Genomic DNA, 15,944 nt, shown 5'->3' with positions numbered 1-15,944 from the left:
TACACTGATATGATTTCACTGACTTGAACTAAATCAGTTTTCACACTGATGTTATTGAAGTCAGTGCAAGCTTGTCTCCATGAGGACATTCAGGAAAATTAACCCAAATTAGCTAAAGATATGAATTAAAAGTGAATTAGTTAAACAGCATTAAACCCCTACATGGACACACTCAGTCAGAATTAAAGTGGCCTTAATTTGGTTTAGCCTAATTCATTTGGGAAATTACTCAAGAATTAAGAGGAATGACATAAATTTGCAGAAAAGCATCTAGTCTACACACAGAAACTGCACTGACTTCAATAAAATCGGTATGAAAACTGATTTAGTTAAATCACTGCAAACCACTGTGTGGAAACACATATCGTTTTAAAACTAGTTACAGCAGTTTAGCTTATGCCTGTAAATTTACCAGTGCAAATTGAATCAATTTACACCAAGTTTACTTTGAGTTAAGTGTACCCACACAGGGTTTTGAACCACTGTGAATAAATCAGTTTAAAAACACAGTTTAAACTGGCACAATATTTCAACAGACATGATCTGTTCCATTGTGTAGAATGTATTGTGCATTCAATTAGGGGGCACATGTTTTCTCTCCATAACACACCTGATGGGATGGGCAAGGAAGTTCTCAGACTGCCCATGGGTATGGCAGTCTGAAAGTGGCTGGATGAAACAAGGAAAACTTGGGTAGTTGAGTTTGCAGAAGAGACTTCAGTAAATCAGATCCACCCACTGTAACCATTTTAGAAAAAAAACTTGGCATACACTTTAGGAAGAATCAGTTATTTTCTACAAAGGTAATACAAGAATATCCAGCTTGTTTAGTTTGAGATGATTTGTAAAAAAAGGAAGTTGTGGGGAAATGCTTGGGACTTTTAACCAAGATTTAGCTAATTGTAAAGATTTACTTGTGTTGCTAATGCTACTTAAATTGCATCTTCATTGAACATTTTCCATTTCGGGCATGTCACATATTATGTAGGACAGAGTGCAGCATTGTTACTCACATGAAACTCCTACTGAAGTCATTGGGAGTATTTAGTGTAGGTAAATAACCACTGATTAAATGAAAGAAAATACATAACCTAAAAAGCATTATTCAAAACTAAATAATCCAGGAAACTGTTCACTACTTTTAAAAATATACACAACTTGCCACTGATAGCCAGTTTTGCTTGCAGCCTTGAGGAGGTCCTCTTCATGCCAGGCATTTGGGCTTTTTGAGTCAAAACTTAGGAAAAAGAAAAATGTGCTCAAAATGCACAGGGCAGAGGGACTGAATCTTCAGTCCCCAGTTTACAGTAACCAGCATACCGGCTTAGGCTGCTACTTCAGGTTCAGTGGGTTGGTGGGGGGCGGGGGAGGTAAATATGGTATGCAGCCTGGCATCCCACTCCTTGTAGGAATCTGACCTTGTGGAGCTATAATGTGTGCAGATTTACTGACCTCAGCCCTGACATGCCACATCCCACTTTGTGTTCCATTGCAGAGTTGTCATGGAGTTGTGCATCTTCTATGGGAATAGCAGAGTTCCTCTCTGTGGGTTTTGTGCTGTGTGCATCTCATTGTCCAGCAATTGCAAAATATTTCAAAATCACCAGGATGTGGCTATTTGGGTTCATAAAACTGTAAATGCCATCATGAGAAATCCATTCTACAAATGGGGATTTTTCTTTTCTTTAAAGGACTTCTGAATTCTGATTTTTTACAAACATATTCCACTATCTTCAGCGCTTCAAAATGGTAGACAATATAATCTGACTCATTAAAGGTAAAAATTATCCTTAAAAACATGGGACTCTAGTCACCCCCCTTCCACTGACTTCAAGGAGTAGGATCAATACTTGCACCTCAGTAGGAGGAAGACTTCAGTTGAGTTACACCAGGGATGAATTTAGGTCCTCCTCCTTTTTAAATACCCAATACACTAAATATTCACAGATAGATTCCCTGGTCCCTCTACTTCCATTGTGCTGCTACAGGTATGCAAGAGATAGGCTACATCCCAATGGGCCTAGAAGTGACATAGCTGGCCTTTCTGCCATGCCCAGCAACCCCTGGTGTAAGAGGGGTAGGGGGGGAGAGGGTGTGGCACTAGCCAGAATGCAGAGCACTCTGGCATTCCTTAGCTGGCACTATGATCTTTGGGGCAGTTAAAGTTGTCAGAGTTGAGAACTGCATCTAACATGCCTTAAAAAGCAAGCCTCTATGTTACTGTAAACTCTGCCAGGCACAGCAGAGAATTTGACCCTTAAACTATCCTACCAGGGAAATGAGCTACTGAAAGATTATGCGAAAGACATTTTTTCCTGCCTTTTGCTCAGATTTTCAGCATGAACGTCTTCTCTTTGTAACTGAGTAACATTTCTCTATTTAAATATACAAGTTAAATAGAATCTTTTAGACACAGTGAGTTGTTTAATAATAATTGCATATTATTTTATGTCCCCAGGATAATTTTTATTTCATTTGTTAATCTTTGCTATACTTTAAAAATCTAAATTTAAAAATCAGTCGGCCATAGAATGCAATATTCCTCATTGCAACTATTCTCAAATTCACAGTTTATATTTTCAGAATCATTTGAGCATTTGTAAAACAATAAATAATTCAAGTCAGAGGCAAGCTATGTGTGCTAAGAAATCCAGTAAAATGCTGGGGGTTTTTTGTTCAAGAATGTAGTTAATAAAAGTTGTCCTTGATGTTATTTAGTAGAAAGCCAAACCATCTTTTTTATATTTGACATTAACAATCTGATCATTTGTCTCCCCAAAGAAAGCCCATACAGGCCACACAATAAAGAATAGTAATATTTCTGTTTACTGAGATATCAACTGGCATTTCGCAGCAAGTCAATGGTCTATCTTCGCTACAGCATACTAGACCTCAATCTGGCATCTACAAATGTCAAGAGCATATAAAAAAATTATAGGATGAAAATCAAAAGCATGTTCTAAATTCCTAAAAAAAGAAACATAGTTCACCTAAACATATTTGCTGTAGAAATCAATGCAATATTCAGCTGTCAATCTAGAAAAACAATGAGGGAGGGATGCTGTCAGTAGGACAGGATAATAAAATTTCAAGCAGATGTTCAGGCAGGGCTCTAATTCTCGCTGAACTCCCTTGGTAAGCATTTAATTTCTTTATCATATGCAAGCTAGGTAAATTGTACTTCATCAAAACTGTATTGTGAAATATTAATATTTCATATTATAGCAAAACTCCACAGAATAACCTTTGTCATATTAAGAACATCAGAATTTCAAATGTCAAGGTTCTGCATTTTAATACACCTTAAATAGTTTTTTGGCTTGGCACCATACATATAACTACTTTAATCTAAATTACTGTGTTGTAATATCATTCAAAAATATATATATGTTTTTAACACAGGTTCACTTCAGTGAAATACTAATGTTATGGAAAACAATATGTCACTCGAATACAATTTTACCACCTACAATTATAAAGAGAGGTACATGGAGTACAAATGTACACATACTCAGCTAGCTGAAGCATGAATCAGTGTGTGTAATAACAGCATGCAGAAATATAGTACTTTTGGGTCAAATTAATGCACAATATACAATATCCTTCATTTAGATATGGTTTGTGAAAATATATTGTAGAATCTATGACTATGTATTGTACAGATATAAATTGATAAATAAAAATTTTCTTGCAATATAATGTTTTAGTTGAAATTTAATTCACTTTTAATCATTAGTCTGTTTTTAAAACTGGCAATGCAACTTGCAGCATACAAAGTGAAAAAATATTGGAGGTTTAGAATGAAGTCAGTCTACACATTTATTTCTGCTGGTACTCCTAATAAAGGCAACTGCTTCTAGGTTATTGAAAGTGACAGCATCACAAATCAATGCATGTCACAACAGAGTAAAGACAGATGTCTCTGATTAATCAGAATTAAATTTTTACAAGTGAAGGAAGCATCTAAAAATCAAAGCGAACATTCTGCCATTCCACTTTTGTTTTTTTCTCTTGCTCCTTTTGTTATACAGTGAAGTGAGGAAACCACCCCAACAACTGAATCCATAGTTTAAAAAAATTACAAATTTTGATACAAACTCTTCAACAGAATATATTAAAAATGAACTCTAATGTAGACAGAACAGTAGATGTCTCAATTTTTCATAAAAAAAATAATTAAAGAATAGTCTTCTATAAATTTTCTGACTATAGATTTTGATTTAAGAGAAATTCCATTTCTATGTATGGTGCAATATCCAGATAGAAAAAAAAGCCCTCCAGTATATCAAGACTTATTAAGAATTATCACCAGATGATACTCTTTTTAATTAAGCTAAGAGATTTCTCCCATTGCAGGTAGCTATCTGCTTTTCAGAAATGGTTCTGAAAGTAGTAATGATTGGTATATGAATATAGGTAAATGTATTTTAAATAGGTTTATTAGTAACTGAATTCTTTATGTGGACTTTATTTTATCTTCTTCCCTCCACCTTTTTCCTCTAACTTTTTACCAACAGAATTTATACACAGTAACTTTGAAGCACAGAAATTCTGAATAAGACAAAAATAGTATTTCAGCCAGACCTTAGGGAGGAAAGGAAATTTAGGGGAAAGAGAAGAGAACGACCACGCTATACTGAAAGCACGAGGGGGCGTTGTGCAGGCTTCCCGGAGGAAGACAGTAGTGCAGTCAAGGCAGCACTCACCTTCCTTCCCCTTGAGGTGTGATTATCAGGTGAGTTTGAACCAGCAGTGCAAGTAGGCCAGAAAGAAACAGCAACAGCCCGGCCGGAGGAGAGGGCTGGGGGTTCTGCTCCTTTCCCCATTGGGAGGGGCAGCAGGGAAAGGAGCAGAATGCTGGCAGCTCCTCTGGCAGCTGTACTGCGCCCCCCCCCCCCGCCCTGTCTCCAGTGCAGCAGGAGGAGGACAGAGTCCCTCACCTCCGCCCTGGGTAACATGGGATGGGTGCAGAGAGGGGACGGGAAGAGCGTGGGGGCCCCTGACTGGGGGTGGGGTGGTGAAGAGTCATATGGAGGGTCACGTGGGGAGGTCATGTACACCCCTTAGTTGGTGCCCTCCTTCTCCCCCTGTGCCGGTAAGACATGGGTTTTACTTGCACTACTGGTTTGAACCTGCTGGGGGCACTGTGCTAGTCGCTCCTTTTTAGCGGGGCTGGGAAGGAATTTTTCCCTCACCACCATATTGGCTTTGGTGGAGTGGGGTTCTTTCGCCTTCCCCACAGGGGGTGTTAGGGAACACTTATTATGGTGAGCACAAAAGGTGGTAGGACATATGTCGCAACTTATTTGGTAAGTGTGGGGCGGATGTCCAGTGCAGGTACTCCATAGGGAAGGCATCCAGTGACCAGATAAATAGCCAGGTAAAGGACTTAAAAAGGAGGTGCTGGTTAAAGGAACGGAATGGTGTGGGGTTGGGAGCTCCTATGGTTGAACCCCCGTCCCACCTTACCCCTCCTATGAGGGGGGATGGATGGTAAGGTCCCGGCAATGGATTAGCTGGAGGGACCTGGATGGAAAAAAGAGGGGGAGCTGGTGGAAGCCCACCCCCACCTAGGGTAATTACAAGATAAACAGGGTTTAACTGCACTGTACACTTTTATCTGCCAAGCAGTCCCAGACATGTAATAATAAAGTTGAGGCCTGATTAAATCCATATCAAGTGTCTCCTGTCCTTCTTTCAGTATAGCTGGACAAGGAAGAGAGTGTGATTAATAGGGCATATTTGTTCTCTGTTGTTTTCCTTGCCCAGTGAGAATCTGCTTTAGAATTAGTGATCCCTGTTTCTTTAAAAGATCAGAGCTACTTGATATTCATTAGTACAGATATTCACAGATATACTGTACTTTGATTTTGTAAACATAAATGAATTTTACATTTATATACATATATGTATATATCACAATCCAATAGTTTATAATTAACACCTGTTTTACCCTGTAATAACATGTACCTCCTAAAATATTTACCGTAGCATCTATTTAAGCATATAAATGTTCTGAGAGAATTTCAGATATGACTTACATTAGATTGCCTGTATGTTACAATTATAATGCAATACTGCACAAGAACACATGTCATGATGCACATAGGACTGAATCCTATACACCACAAACAGAAGGCCCTAGGCACAGTGGAACTACTATGGCTCTGCTGTACCGGGGGTGGGGCAATGTTTGGGGAGAGACCTAATACTACATGACATGGAGTAGTGCTGCTGCTTTCTGTGGCACATGGGGTACTGTACGGGAGAGGCAAGAGCAGCTCTTGGTTTTGAGGAACAGACGCATGTGGAGAAAGTAGATAAGGAAAAGTTATTTACTTATTCCCATAATATAAGAACTAGGGGTCACCAAAGGAAATTCATAGGCAGCAGGTTTAAAACAAATAAAAGGAAGTTCTTCTTCACACAGCGCACAGTCAACTTGTGGAACTCTTTACCTGAGGAGGTTGTGAAGGCTAGGACTATAACAGTGTTTAAAAGAGAACTGGATAAATTCATGGAGGTTAAGTCTATTAATGGCTATTAGCCACGATGGGTAAGGAATGGTGTCCCTAGACTCTGTTTGTCAGAGGGTGGAGATGGATGGCAGGAGAGAGACCACTTGATCATTACTGTTAGGTTCACTCCCTCTGGGGCACCTGGCATTGGCCACTGTCGGTAGACAGGATACTGGGCTAGATGGACCTTTGGTCTGACCCAGTATGGCCTTTCTTATGTTCTTATGTTATCTGTGGCACCATGTCTGCAGATCTGCTGTCCAAAAATCCTTGGGTAAGAGGGGATACAGAAACCTTGGATGGCTCCCACTGGTTGTAGGAGTGGCTGCCCTGGTGTTCTAGAATGGAATTCTGGCCAAAAAAAATTTACACCCATTCTTCTGGACTGCCCAAGGCTTGGAGGGCCACATTCATTGGTGCAACCTGTCTAGAGACATACTGGCCTTCTGCACAAAGTCAAACCAAAAGGAAAAAAAGAAGCAGCACTCCATGCTGGTGAGTCGATGAGCTGCTTGCAGAGGAAGTAAAGCTTACGTAAATTGAGGCCCTTGCCTTCCAAGTGCCACAAATCTTCATCTTGGCTCCTGCCTTTTCCCTCCTTCTGGGGCTAAGGCTTCAGATGCAACTGTACTTTTTCCATCTCCCTCACTGTCACCCTGCTCTTCTCTCTGATTGCACTCCATGACAGTTGCCAACTTGGGAATCTGCCTCACCTCACCCATTTTTAATAAAGTACCAAAGGACACCATTGTCATTCCCAGCTGCTGGCACACAGACTATATCTCTGATACAGGGGAAGTCACTGGCAGCCACATGATGCTGGAATTGCATTATATAGTCACTACTAAGAGGTACATAGATTTTGCAAGACGGAACCATTTCTGCTGCTGCAGAACTCTCCATAGCCCCAGAAGCTATTTTATGCTTGGCTCTTGAGTTTGTGTCCAAACAACAATTGAACACCCACGGCTGGCCTGGATCAGCTGACTCAGGCTCATGAGGCTCCGGCTGTGGGGCTGTAAAATTGCGATGTAAATGTTCGTGCTCAGGCTGGAGCCCAAGCCGTGGAACTGTGCAAGACGGGAGGGTCCCAGAGCCTGTGCTCCAGCCCGAACCTGAATGTCTAAGTGTGATGCCTTGCAGCCTGAGCCCCTCAAGCCTGAGTCAATTGAGCAGGGCCAGCTGTGGCTGTGCCACGGGTTTTTTATTCCAGAGTTGACTTACCTTTACTGGATATAAAAATGAACATTAGAGGGTTGAGCTTGCATAGGGCAGGTGCATAGCATTGTATGTAAATGCCAGGTAAAGCTGATTTCATTTGTTTTCTGAAGATAATGCTTAAGCTCATGTCTTCTTGGACATGCCAACACTCTCCCACCAGCAAACCCCCTATTACCCAACATGTATAAGCGTAAGTAAATTGGTGCACAAAGCCAAGTCTGAGTCTTCTACTCCATGCAGAGGAGTGAAACACAGTTTTACTTGTGCCCACACATAACCTCCACTTACACTTGTTCTACAGGCCAAGAGTCTCCAGTTCCCTTCTGAACATTGCACAGGATTTATATCAGTGTAATCAGAAGCTAACTAAACAAACAGATCAAAGACAATTGTACATTATACTGACCTATATTATTCCAGACTAAACTCTGATTATTTGTTCAAGTGTTAAACAGACTGAATCTCTGTGTACTACTCATTGTTGAAATAAGAACTGTTCAACTTGTCTTCCTATTTGAAATATTTTAGTAGTTTAACAGCATTAACATTTTGTTGTTTACATAAATAGAAACAATTGCATTTCTTTTTGCACCTAACATCTCTGTATCTCAAAGCACATCACAAACATTAAGGCTCAACGCCTCTGGGAGGTATTGTAAAAGATATAATGGTATAAAAATCACTTCAGCCAGCTCTTGGGTGGGACATGACAATTGTTCTATAGCACACAGCAATGCTACTCCAGAGCTTAGGGCCAGAAATGAATAATACTATATCAAACTAAGACTTCCAGGGAAATTTACCTAGGCAGATTCTAATAATCCAAGTTTGAATGAGTCAAGGGCACTTTGCTCAACCTCCTTTTCTCTTATATTAAAATAATACCATGGGATCTTCAATGACTACTTCAGAACCTTGGTTTTACTGAACATCTGATCTGAAAGACATCAAGCAAAAGCCTCACCTCTAGCAGCACAACGACTACAGGAGCCCCATGATAAGTCACTTGTTCAGTACTGAATCTGACAAAAGTGCCAGTGAAAGGCCAACACTACTTCCTGTAATGTGTGTTCCTCCAAAGAAGCCTACCCAAATACTAACCTAGCTCACACCTGCTTAACTTATGAGATCTGATATAGTCACAGTGCAAGGTAACATGGCTGTAGGTGTATCTGATTAATAAACAATTCTCAGTATTGGCTGGATCCTCCCATCAACTTAGGCACTGAATTAACTGAAATTAACAGGGAGTTCTGTGCAAACACTGATGACAAAGTATGCTTCAATTAAACCTCTTCCCTTAAAATGTTTCAATAAGAAAAAATTCTACATGTGTTGTACTCTATGAGCCAGTTCTGGATTTCCATTACTTAGGTATAAATCCAAAGTAGCAATGACTTCTATGGAGTTACTTCATACTGGTTGAATGACTGAGATCAAATTTTGGCTACACATATTTTGTAATGAAGCATGGTAGGACACTCTCACTGCTCCCTTTCTCTTCTCACTTTACACACTCTCTGGATAAACTCATTCACTCATATGACTTCAACTACCATCTCTACAGAGATGCCTCACAAATTTGACTCTTTCCTCTTGATATGTCCCCATCCATCCAATTCTGCATCTCAGCTGCCTCACTGACATCATCTCACTGCCACAGGAAACTTAACATGGCCAAAGCTGAGCTCCTTATCTTTCCTCCAAGCTCTTTTCAAGTCCATCCTATTCTCTGTTGCTTTTCAATACCACAGCCATGCTCCATACTACTCAGACCTGCAACTTGGGGCTCATATTTGACTCCTCCCTCTTCCTTTTCCCCACACAGTCAAGCCATGTCCAAAATGTGTTGCCTCTTCCTCCAAAACATTTCTAAGATTTGTATTTTTCTTTCAGTGTTTACAGTTAAAATTCTTGCTCAGTCCCTCAGTTTCCCATCTTGATTGCTACAACCTCCTCCTTCTCTTGGCCTAACACACATGGTACCCACTCCCAATATGTACAAAATACTGCCATTAAGATCATCTTCCTTGGCCATTACTCTGACCTTGTCTTACACTAGCTTCTGCTCTCCTACTGCTTCATATTCAAGCTTCTTGTCCTTGCATTCCAGGCCTTCAGTAAAGCCCTGCTCTTCCCTATCTTTCTGTCTTATCTTATATTGCTACCATTCCTAAACTCCCCTATGATTCCAACAGCTACATAGATACATAAATCCATTGCTCACACAATCATTTCTTTGACTTCATCCTGATAGCCCTTACATGTGGAAAGATCTTTGTGAGCTGTTCAATTCAAATCCTGCCTGAAGACCCATTTCCATTATGATTCCTAAAAGAAACTAGCTGATTAGTAATGGTAAGGCTGCGGGTTAAATGGAGATAGTCTATGTATTATCAGCAAAATGGAAACAAATAGTTATCAAACATTGTTTTATCAAAAGGAGGCCAACCTCCCCCTTTATTAAGCAATCAGAACACTCTCCTGCTATACTTGGTCTATCTGTTCATTTTGTCTCTTTTAGACTGAGAATGCTTTGGAATGAAGGCTGTACCTTGTTTGGATTCTATAGCAGTGCTTCTCAAAGCCGGTCCGCCGCTTGTTCAGGGAAAGCCCTGCCGGTCTGGGCCGGTTTGTTTACCTGCCCCGTCCACAGGTTCGGCCGATCGCGGCTCCAGGCCAATGGGGGCTGCGGGAAGCGGCGCGGGCCAAGGGATGTGCTGGCCGCCCTTCCCGCAGCCCCCATTGGCCTGGAGCGGCGAACCGCGGCCAGTGGGAGCCACGATCAGCTGAACCTGTGGACAGGGCAGGTAAACAAACCAGCCCGGATCACCAGGGGCTTTCCCTGAACAAGCGACGAACCGGTTTTGAGAAGCACTGCTCTACAGCACCTAGCACTCAATGGGTACTACCAGAAGCAAATAACTGAGTAGTAATAGTAGAAAAGTAGGTAGAATATTAATAGACTCCTAAAAGCTTTTTAGTTGACTGGATCTAATACTTATTTATATTCTCAAAACATTTAGATCATGACTAGAACATACCATGAAATTACATACACCTTAAAATATTTCCTTACCTTATCGAGGGAGAATGTTTTGGTCAGAGCAAATCCCCATCCTGCTTCAAATGCTCTTCGAATCATTGAGGAACTAGTAGTTGGAGTTGCACTGGCAAGACCAAAGGGATTTGGAAACTTCAGTCCAGCCACTTCTACACTGATGTCTACCAAATCAATAGGAGTATAGAAGAGAGGTAATTCTGGAGTTGTAGAAACTGCAGCACCGTATAAAGACTGTAAAAACAAATATACAAATATTTTTGTCATCTGAATTTTATATAATTTCTTGTTAGCATGAGGGAAAAAATCACTCAGACACTTAAAATATTCTAATATTTTATGCTTGCAAACTGATGAAAACTGACTAAAACATTTAGCTGGCCATGGGCAAAAAGTCATACATCAAACATCTTCATTTTAAAAGGGAACATGGTGTTGATGCTGAAATATTATTTCAGTGTATTACTCTGAAATACAAGCAATTAAATAAAATAACTTTGTTAAAACAACAGTTACAATGAAACAAGCATACATACAGTTTTATCAAAGACACTCTGAGTTAATGTTCCAAGGCCATGGTTAACTAAGCTTTGTGAAGCCTAGACATTGTAGGATTGACTAAAGGAACTCCAAAGGTATGCAATAGGACTGAGCAAGTGAGTATTCTACTATAGATCACAATGCTTCAAAGATTTATGCCCCTTAAAGTTTAATTGAAGTCAGTGTAACAATTCACAGTCTATGAATTAAATGTGAGCAAGTCTTTGCAGAATTGAGGCCTCAGTCTTACACCTACATTTATTTTCTTTCATAAGTAAAATCTTTGCTTCCCAGCAATTTTAAAATACCATATACTTAATCATAAGTTGGTTCATTTATAAGCCTACCCCCCCAAGATGGATAAGTAAAAATGGAAAATTTTTATAACCCATTCATAAGCCGACCCTATAATTCAGGGGTCAGCAAACTACGGCACCCGGGCCATCAGGATAAGCCGCTGGAGGGCCGAGATGGTGTGTTTACCTCGAGCGTCCGCAGGCACGGAGGTAAACCTAAGTAAACAAAGTGTCCCGGCGCACCAACGGCTTACCCTGATGGGCCGGGACAGCAACTGGTGGGGAAATTTTTGGGGGGGGGGAGAAGCCCCACATGACCCCATCCCAGCCCAGGACCCCCACACTCTCCCCATCCCATCCCTTCCCACCTTAGCTTGGGAGGGCCAGGGGAGGATGTCTCTGACCTGGCTGGAGCTGCTCTGGCAGGCTGGGCAGGATTGCCGCAGCATGCTCCGGTGGCGTGGCCACAGCCTGCTCTGGGAGGCTGGGCCGAGCGGCGTGGCTGCAGCCTGCCAGCCCCAGAGCTGCAGCTGCTTCGGAGGCTGGGGGGAGAGCAGCGTGGCCAGAAGCGGAGAGAGACTGGCCCCGCCTCTTCCCTTCTGGCTGTGCTGCCTCTCCTTGCTCTCTCTGTTGGGGGGAGGGGCTGTGTCCCACCTCTCCCTCTCTATACCCATTCATAAGCCGACCCCCTTCTCTGGTGCTTCCCTTTTTTACTAAAACAATTCGGCTTATGAACGAGTATATACGGTAGATCTCTATTTAAAAAAACTGGTGTAAATCTTGTTTCTAGCAGCTACACATTATTTGCATTTTAATTATTAATGTTCTCATATTTTTAAACACCCTGGGGTAGAAGAGTTAATATACCATTTCCAAAATGACAACCAACATCAGTTGATACCCCATCAACCTCTGGGGTGGTTAGGGTATCTGGGACTCAATGCTGCAACCTATACTCATGGAAAGAGGTCTTCTTTAGAACCACTAGGACTATTCACATGAACAAGTGCTTCAATATTGGGATTAACTGTATCATAAGATACAACGATTGCTTAGATACACTAAAGAGGGAAGACTCCAGTAATCATAGAGTGAAAGTGCTCCACGTGCAGTATCACTTAGCAACCTGCCATCACTGGCTCAGTGTTCATCCAAGCTCCTACACATTCTTTTTTATGGTGTGTATCAGGCATATCTGACAGGAGTACTGTAGTAAAGTACTACTCGATGTGAGTATTGTAAGGGTGCCAGAATAAGCCCCTAATTCTGGATTGCTAGCTAGGAACTGGACCAAAGAAGAGCAAACAATATAAATATTGTAGTTATGTTTCCTAACAGTTTTAAAGATATCTTAGCCACTTGATTTTTTTTTAAAAAAGAGGAAATATACATATGAATGCATCAATAAAAAATTATAAGGCATTTTTGCACATGGATTCATTGCACATTTGATTCCCCAGAACTGATTCAATCAACCCTAACATAGCTGGCTTTTGACTATCAAGTAAATAATGTTCATTTACAAATAATGGAAATATTTGATTATCCATAATCACTTGGAAGGTGTTGTTACAGTACAGCAATCATTAAGAACTGACCAGATCAGTGGCTTTGCTTCACAATGCCTAGATCATTACAGGTGTGTTCTCTTGCTCTTAAGCATGGCAAATGTACTGAGCAGGCAGTGGCCTCTGCCTTTGGAGAAGAAACACCCTAAATAACTGGCAAGTGAAGGAGTTGTATGAATGGACACTGAGCAGAATCCTATCTAGTTCATGATGGATGGAATTAAGATCTGTGTCACTGAGGGTATATCTACACTGCAATTAAAAACCGGTGACTGGCTTATGTCAGCTAACTTGGGCTCATGAGGCTGAGGCTAAGGGGATGTTTAATTGTGGTGTAGATGTTTGGGCTCAGGCTGCAGCCCAGGCTCTAGGACCTGAGGTGGGAGAGTCCCAGAACTCAGGCTGCAGCCTGAGACTGAATGTCTACACTGCAATTAAACAGCCCCTTATCCTGAGTCCGGAAAGCCTGAGTCAGCTGGCATGGGGCAGCTGCAGGTGTCTAATTGCAGTGCAGACATACCCTAAAAACCTTGAACTTGAGTCAGTAAAGTCGGGGGAGGGATGTGGAGGGGTTTTCAACTGCTGAGAAGCACAAAAAAAACCCAACCAAACAAAAAAACAACACCTCTCTTATGTAAGGATGGAGATGATACTCTAAATACTCTGTAAAATCTTCCAACCCTTGTGTTGCTGCCCTTTGTTTTGTTTTTAAAGAGCTTATTTACTCCATTTTTCTCTTATGCATGTTATTAAAGGGCTGAGGAGGGCATGAGAACTACTACAGGTTTTTCAGGGGCTTTAATTAAAGAAAGTCTTGATGCAGAATCTCAAAATCTACTCCCTTCCTCCCAAATTTAAGAAGCAGGAATCAAATCACCTGACTCTTCGTATTTTCTTCCCAGGTAGGGTCCAAATCCAGAAATGGCATGTTGGGCCAGACTCCTGGCTGGTGTAATGCAACTGAAGTTAATGGAGCTATGCCAACAGAAAATTTGGAGCTGTGGATATTATCCAAAATGGCAAAATTCGCTTGAGAAAAGTTGATTTCATCAGATTCCAGCCATTTGGGACCAAATTTCCCTGATGCAATGACTGTTTTCTGGGTAGTGACCTTTACATTGCTAGCCATACCAAAGACAGCAAGAGTATGGAGGAAAATGTAATTACTGAACCATTCCCTTCCATACAAGCCACTCAGTGCATTCTAGATATAATGCTCCCCAGAGCTCTGGGATATGTCTACACCGCAATAAGAAGCCTGTGGCTGGCCTGTCCCAGCTGACTTGGTCTTGCAGGGCTCAGGATAAGGGGCTGTTTAATTGCAGTGAAGGCTTTCAAGCTCGGGCTGCAGCTCAATCTCTGGGACCCTCCCACCCTACATAAGAACATAAGAACGGCCATACTGGGTCAGGCCAAAGGTCTATCTAGCCCAGTATCCTGTCTTCCGATAGTGGCCAATGCCAGGTGCCTCAGAGGGAATGAACAGAACAGGTAATCATCAAGTGATCCATTCCCTGTCCATTCCCAGCTTCTGGTGAACAGAGGCTAGGGACACCATTCCCTATAGAGTCCTAGAGCCCGGGTGCCAAACAGAGCCCAAACATCTATACTGCAATTAAACATCCCCATAGCCCGAGCCGCACATAGCTGATTCAGCTGGCATGGGCTAGCCATGGGTTTTTAATTGCAGTGTAGACATACCCTGAGAGGCAACATGTCTACCTGAGTCATAGTGTTTAGCAGAGCACCTGCTGGGGAACTCCAGAGTTCCACTGCCCCAAACTCAGGGCCATGACTTCAAGGTACTATTGTGACCTAATATTTCAATATCTGAGTAACCAGCTGCTATTTTTCCTTTCTGTTATTAATTTAAAAAAAATAATGGACAGCTCAGAAATTTGATATTAGGATACAAAACCTTTCACCCCAAAGTCACAGGCTGAAATCTGGTGTAGGTCAGGTGTGACAGAAATTTATTACCATTGTCTAGATGTTAGGTGGCCTGTGTTCTCAGTGTAGTTTTTACTGGACAAGATGTTCATTCTCAACTGGCACCATTTCTGGTGCAAAGTGAAGGACAGGAGCTTAAAATATAAACCATACATAGTACAGTGTGGAAAGAAAACAAAGGAGTTAATGGGAAGTGGTGGTATTGGAAGAGTCAGGCAAACAGTTGAAAACAAGCAGTGTATTCAAGCCTAGACTATGATGTAACTATCTGCTCTGAGTAAAGGGTGGTGCATAGTAAACTTATGCCTCTTTTCCTTTCTGCAAGCAGACTGCAGTTATTTATTAATTTTTTGATTATTCAAAATTGTTCAATTGTGGTATGTAAATACATTTCAGCCTGTGGACTGCTCATAAACTGCTCAATCCTGGTATGCCTGAAAATATTCGGTATTCAAAATTCAGTATTTGATTAGTTGCTTAAGCCATGTCATCCTGTATCTGTTTCCTGGCTCGATGACCTAATCTTCAAAAGCTACTTCCACTGCCACATGAAATGAATTTTGTTTCAAATGAATCTTAGCTAAAGGCGGCAAATGTGCTTTCTGTGATTTTGTAGAAATAAAACTTGGCTTGTGCAAGATAAAAAAAACTTCTAATGAAAGGAATTTGGGACACGCAGATTGAATGTGCCCATGTAAGAACATGAAAGCTTTGCTGCATGCTGGCCTGCAAACTAGTTGATCACCAGGGTTTCCAGACATCCACTGAAACACCTCCAGGCATAGACCTT

The 15,944-nt window shown here is 41.3% G+C and overlaps 1 protein-coding gene across 2 annotated transcripts in view; it reads right to left on the bottom strand.

Moving 5' to 3' along the window:
- The window catches only part of DPYD (dihydropyrimidine dehydrogenase), a 595,247-nt gene that overhangs the window by 231,126 nt on the left and 348,177 nt on the right, over positions 1 to 15,944 (bottom strand). For both annotated transcript variants that reach the window (XM_034779205.1, XM_034779204.1), the window contains one exon: positions 10,819 to 11,034. In XM_034779205.1, the coding sequence (XP_034635096.1) occupies positions 10,819 to 11,034 (216 nt within the window). The remainder of the gene's footprint in view (positions 1 to 10,818; positions 11,035 to 15,944) is intronic.

This window comes from Trachemys scripta, chromosome 8 (genome assembly GCF_013100865.1).
Source record: "Trachemys scripta elegans isolate TJP31775 chromosome 8, CAS_Tse_1.0, whole genome shotgun sequence".
NCBI classification, from domain to species: Eukaryota; Metazoa; Chordata; order Testudines; family Emydidae; genus Trachemys; species Trachemys scripta.
This window is presented reverse-complemented; position numbering and strand designations above follow the sequence as displayed.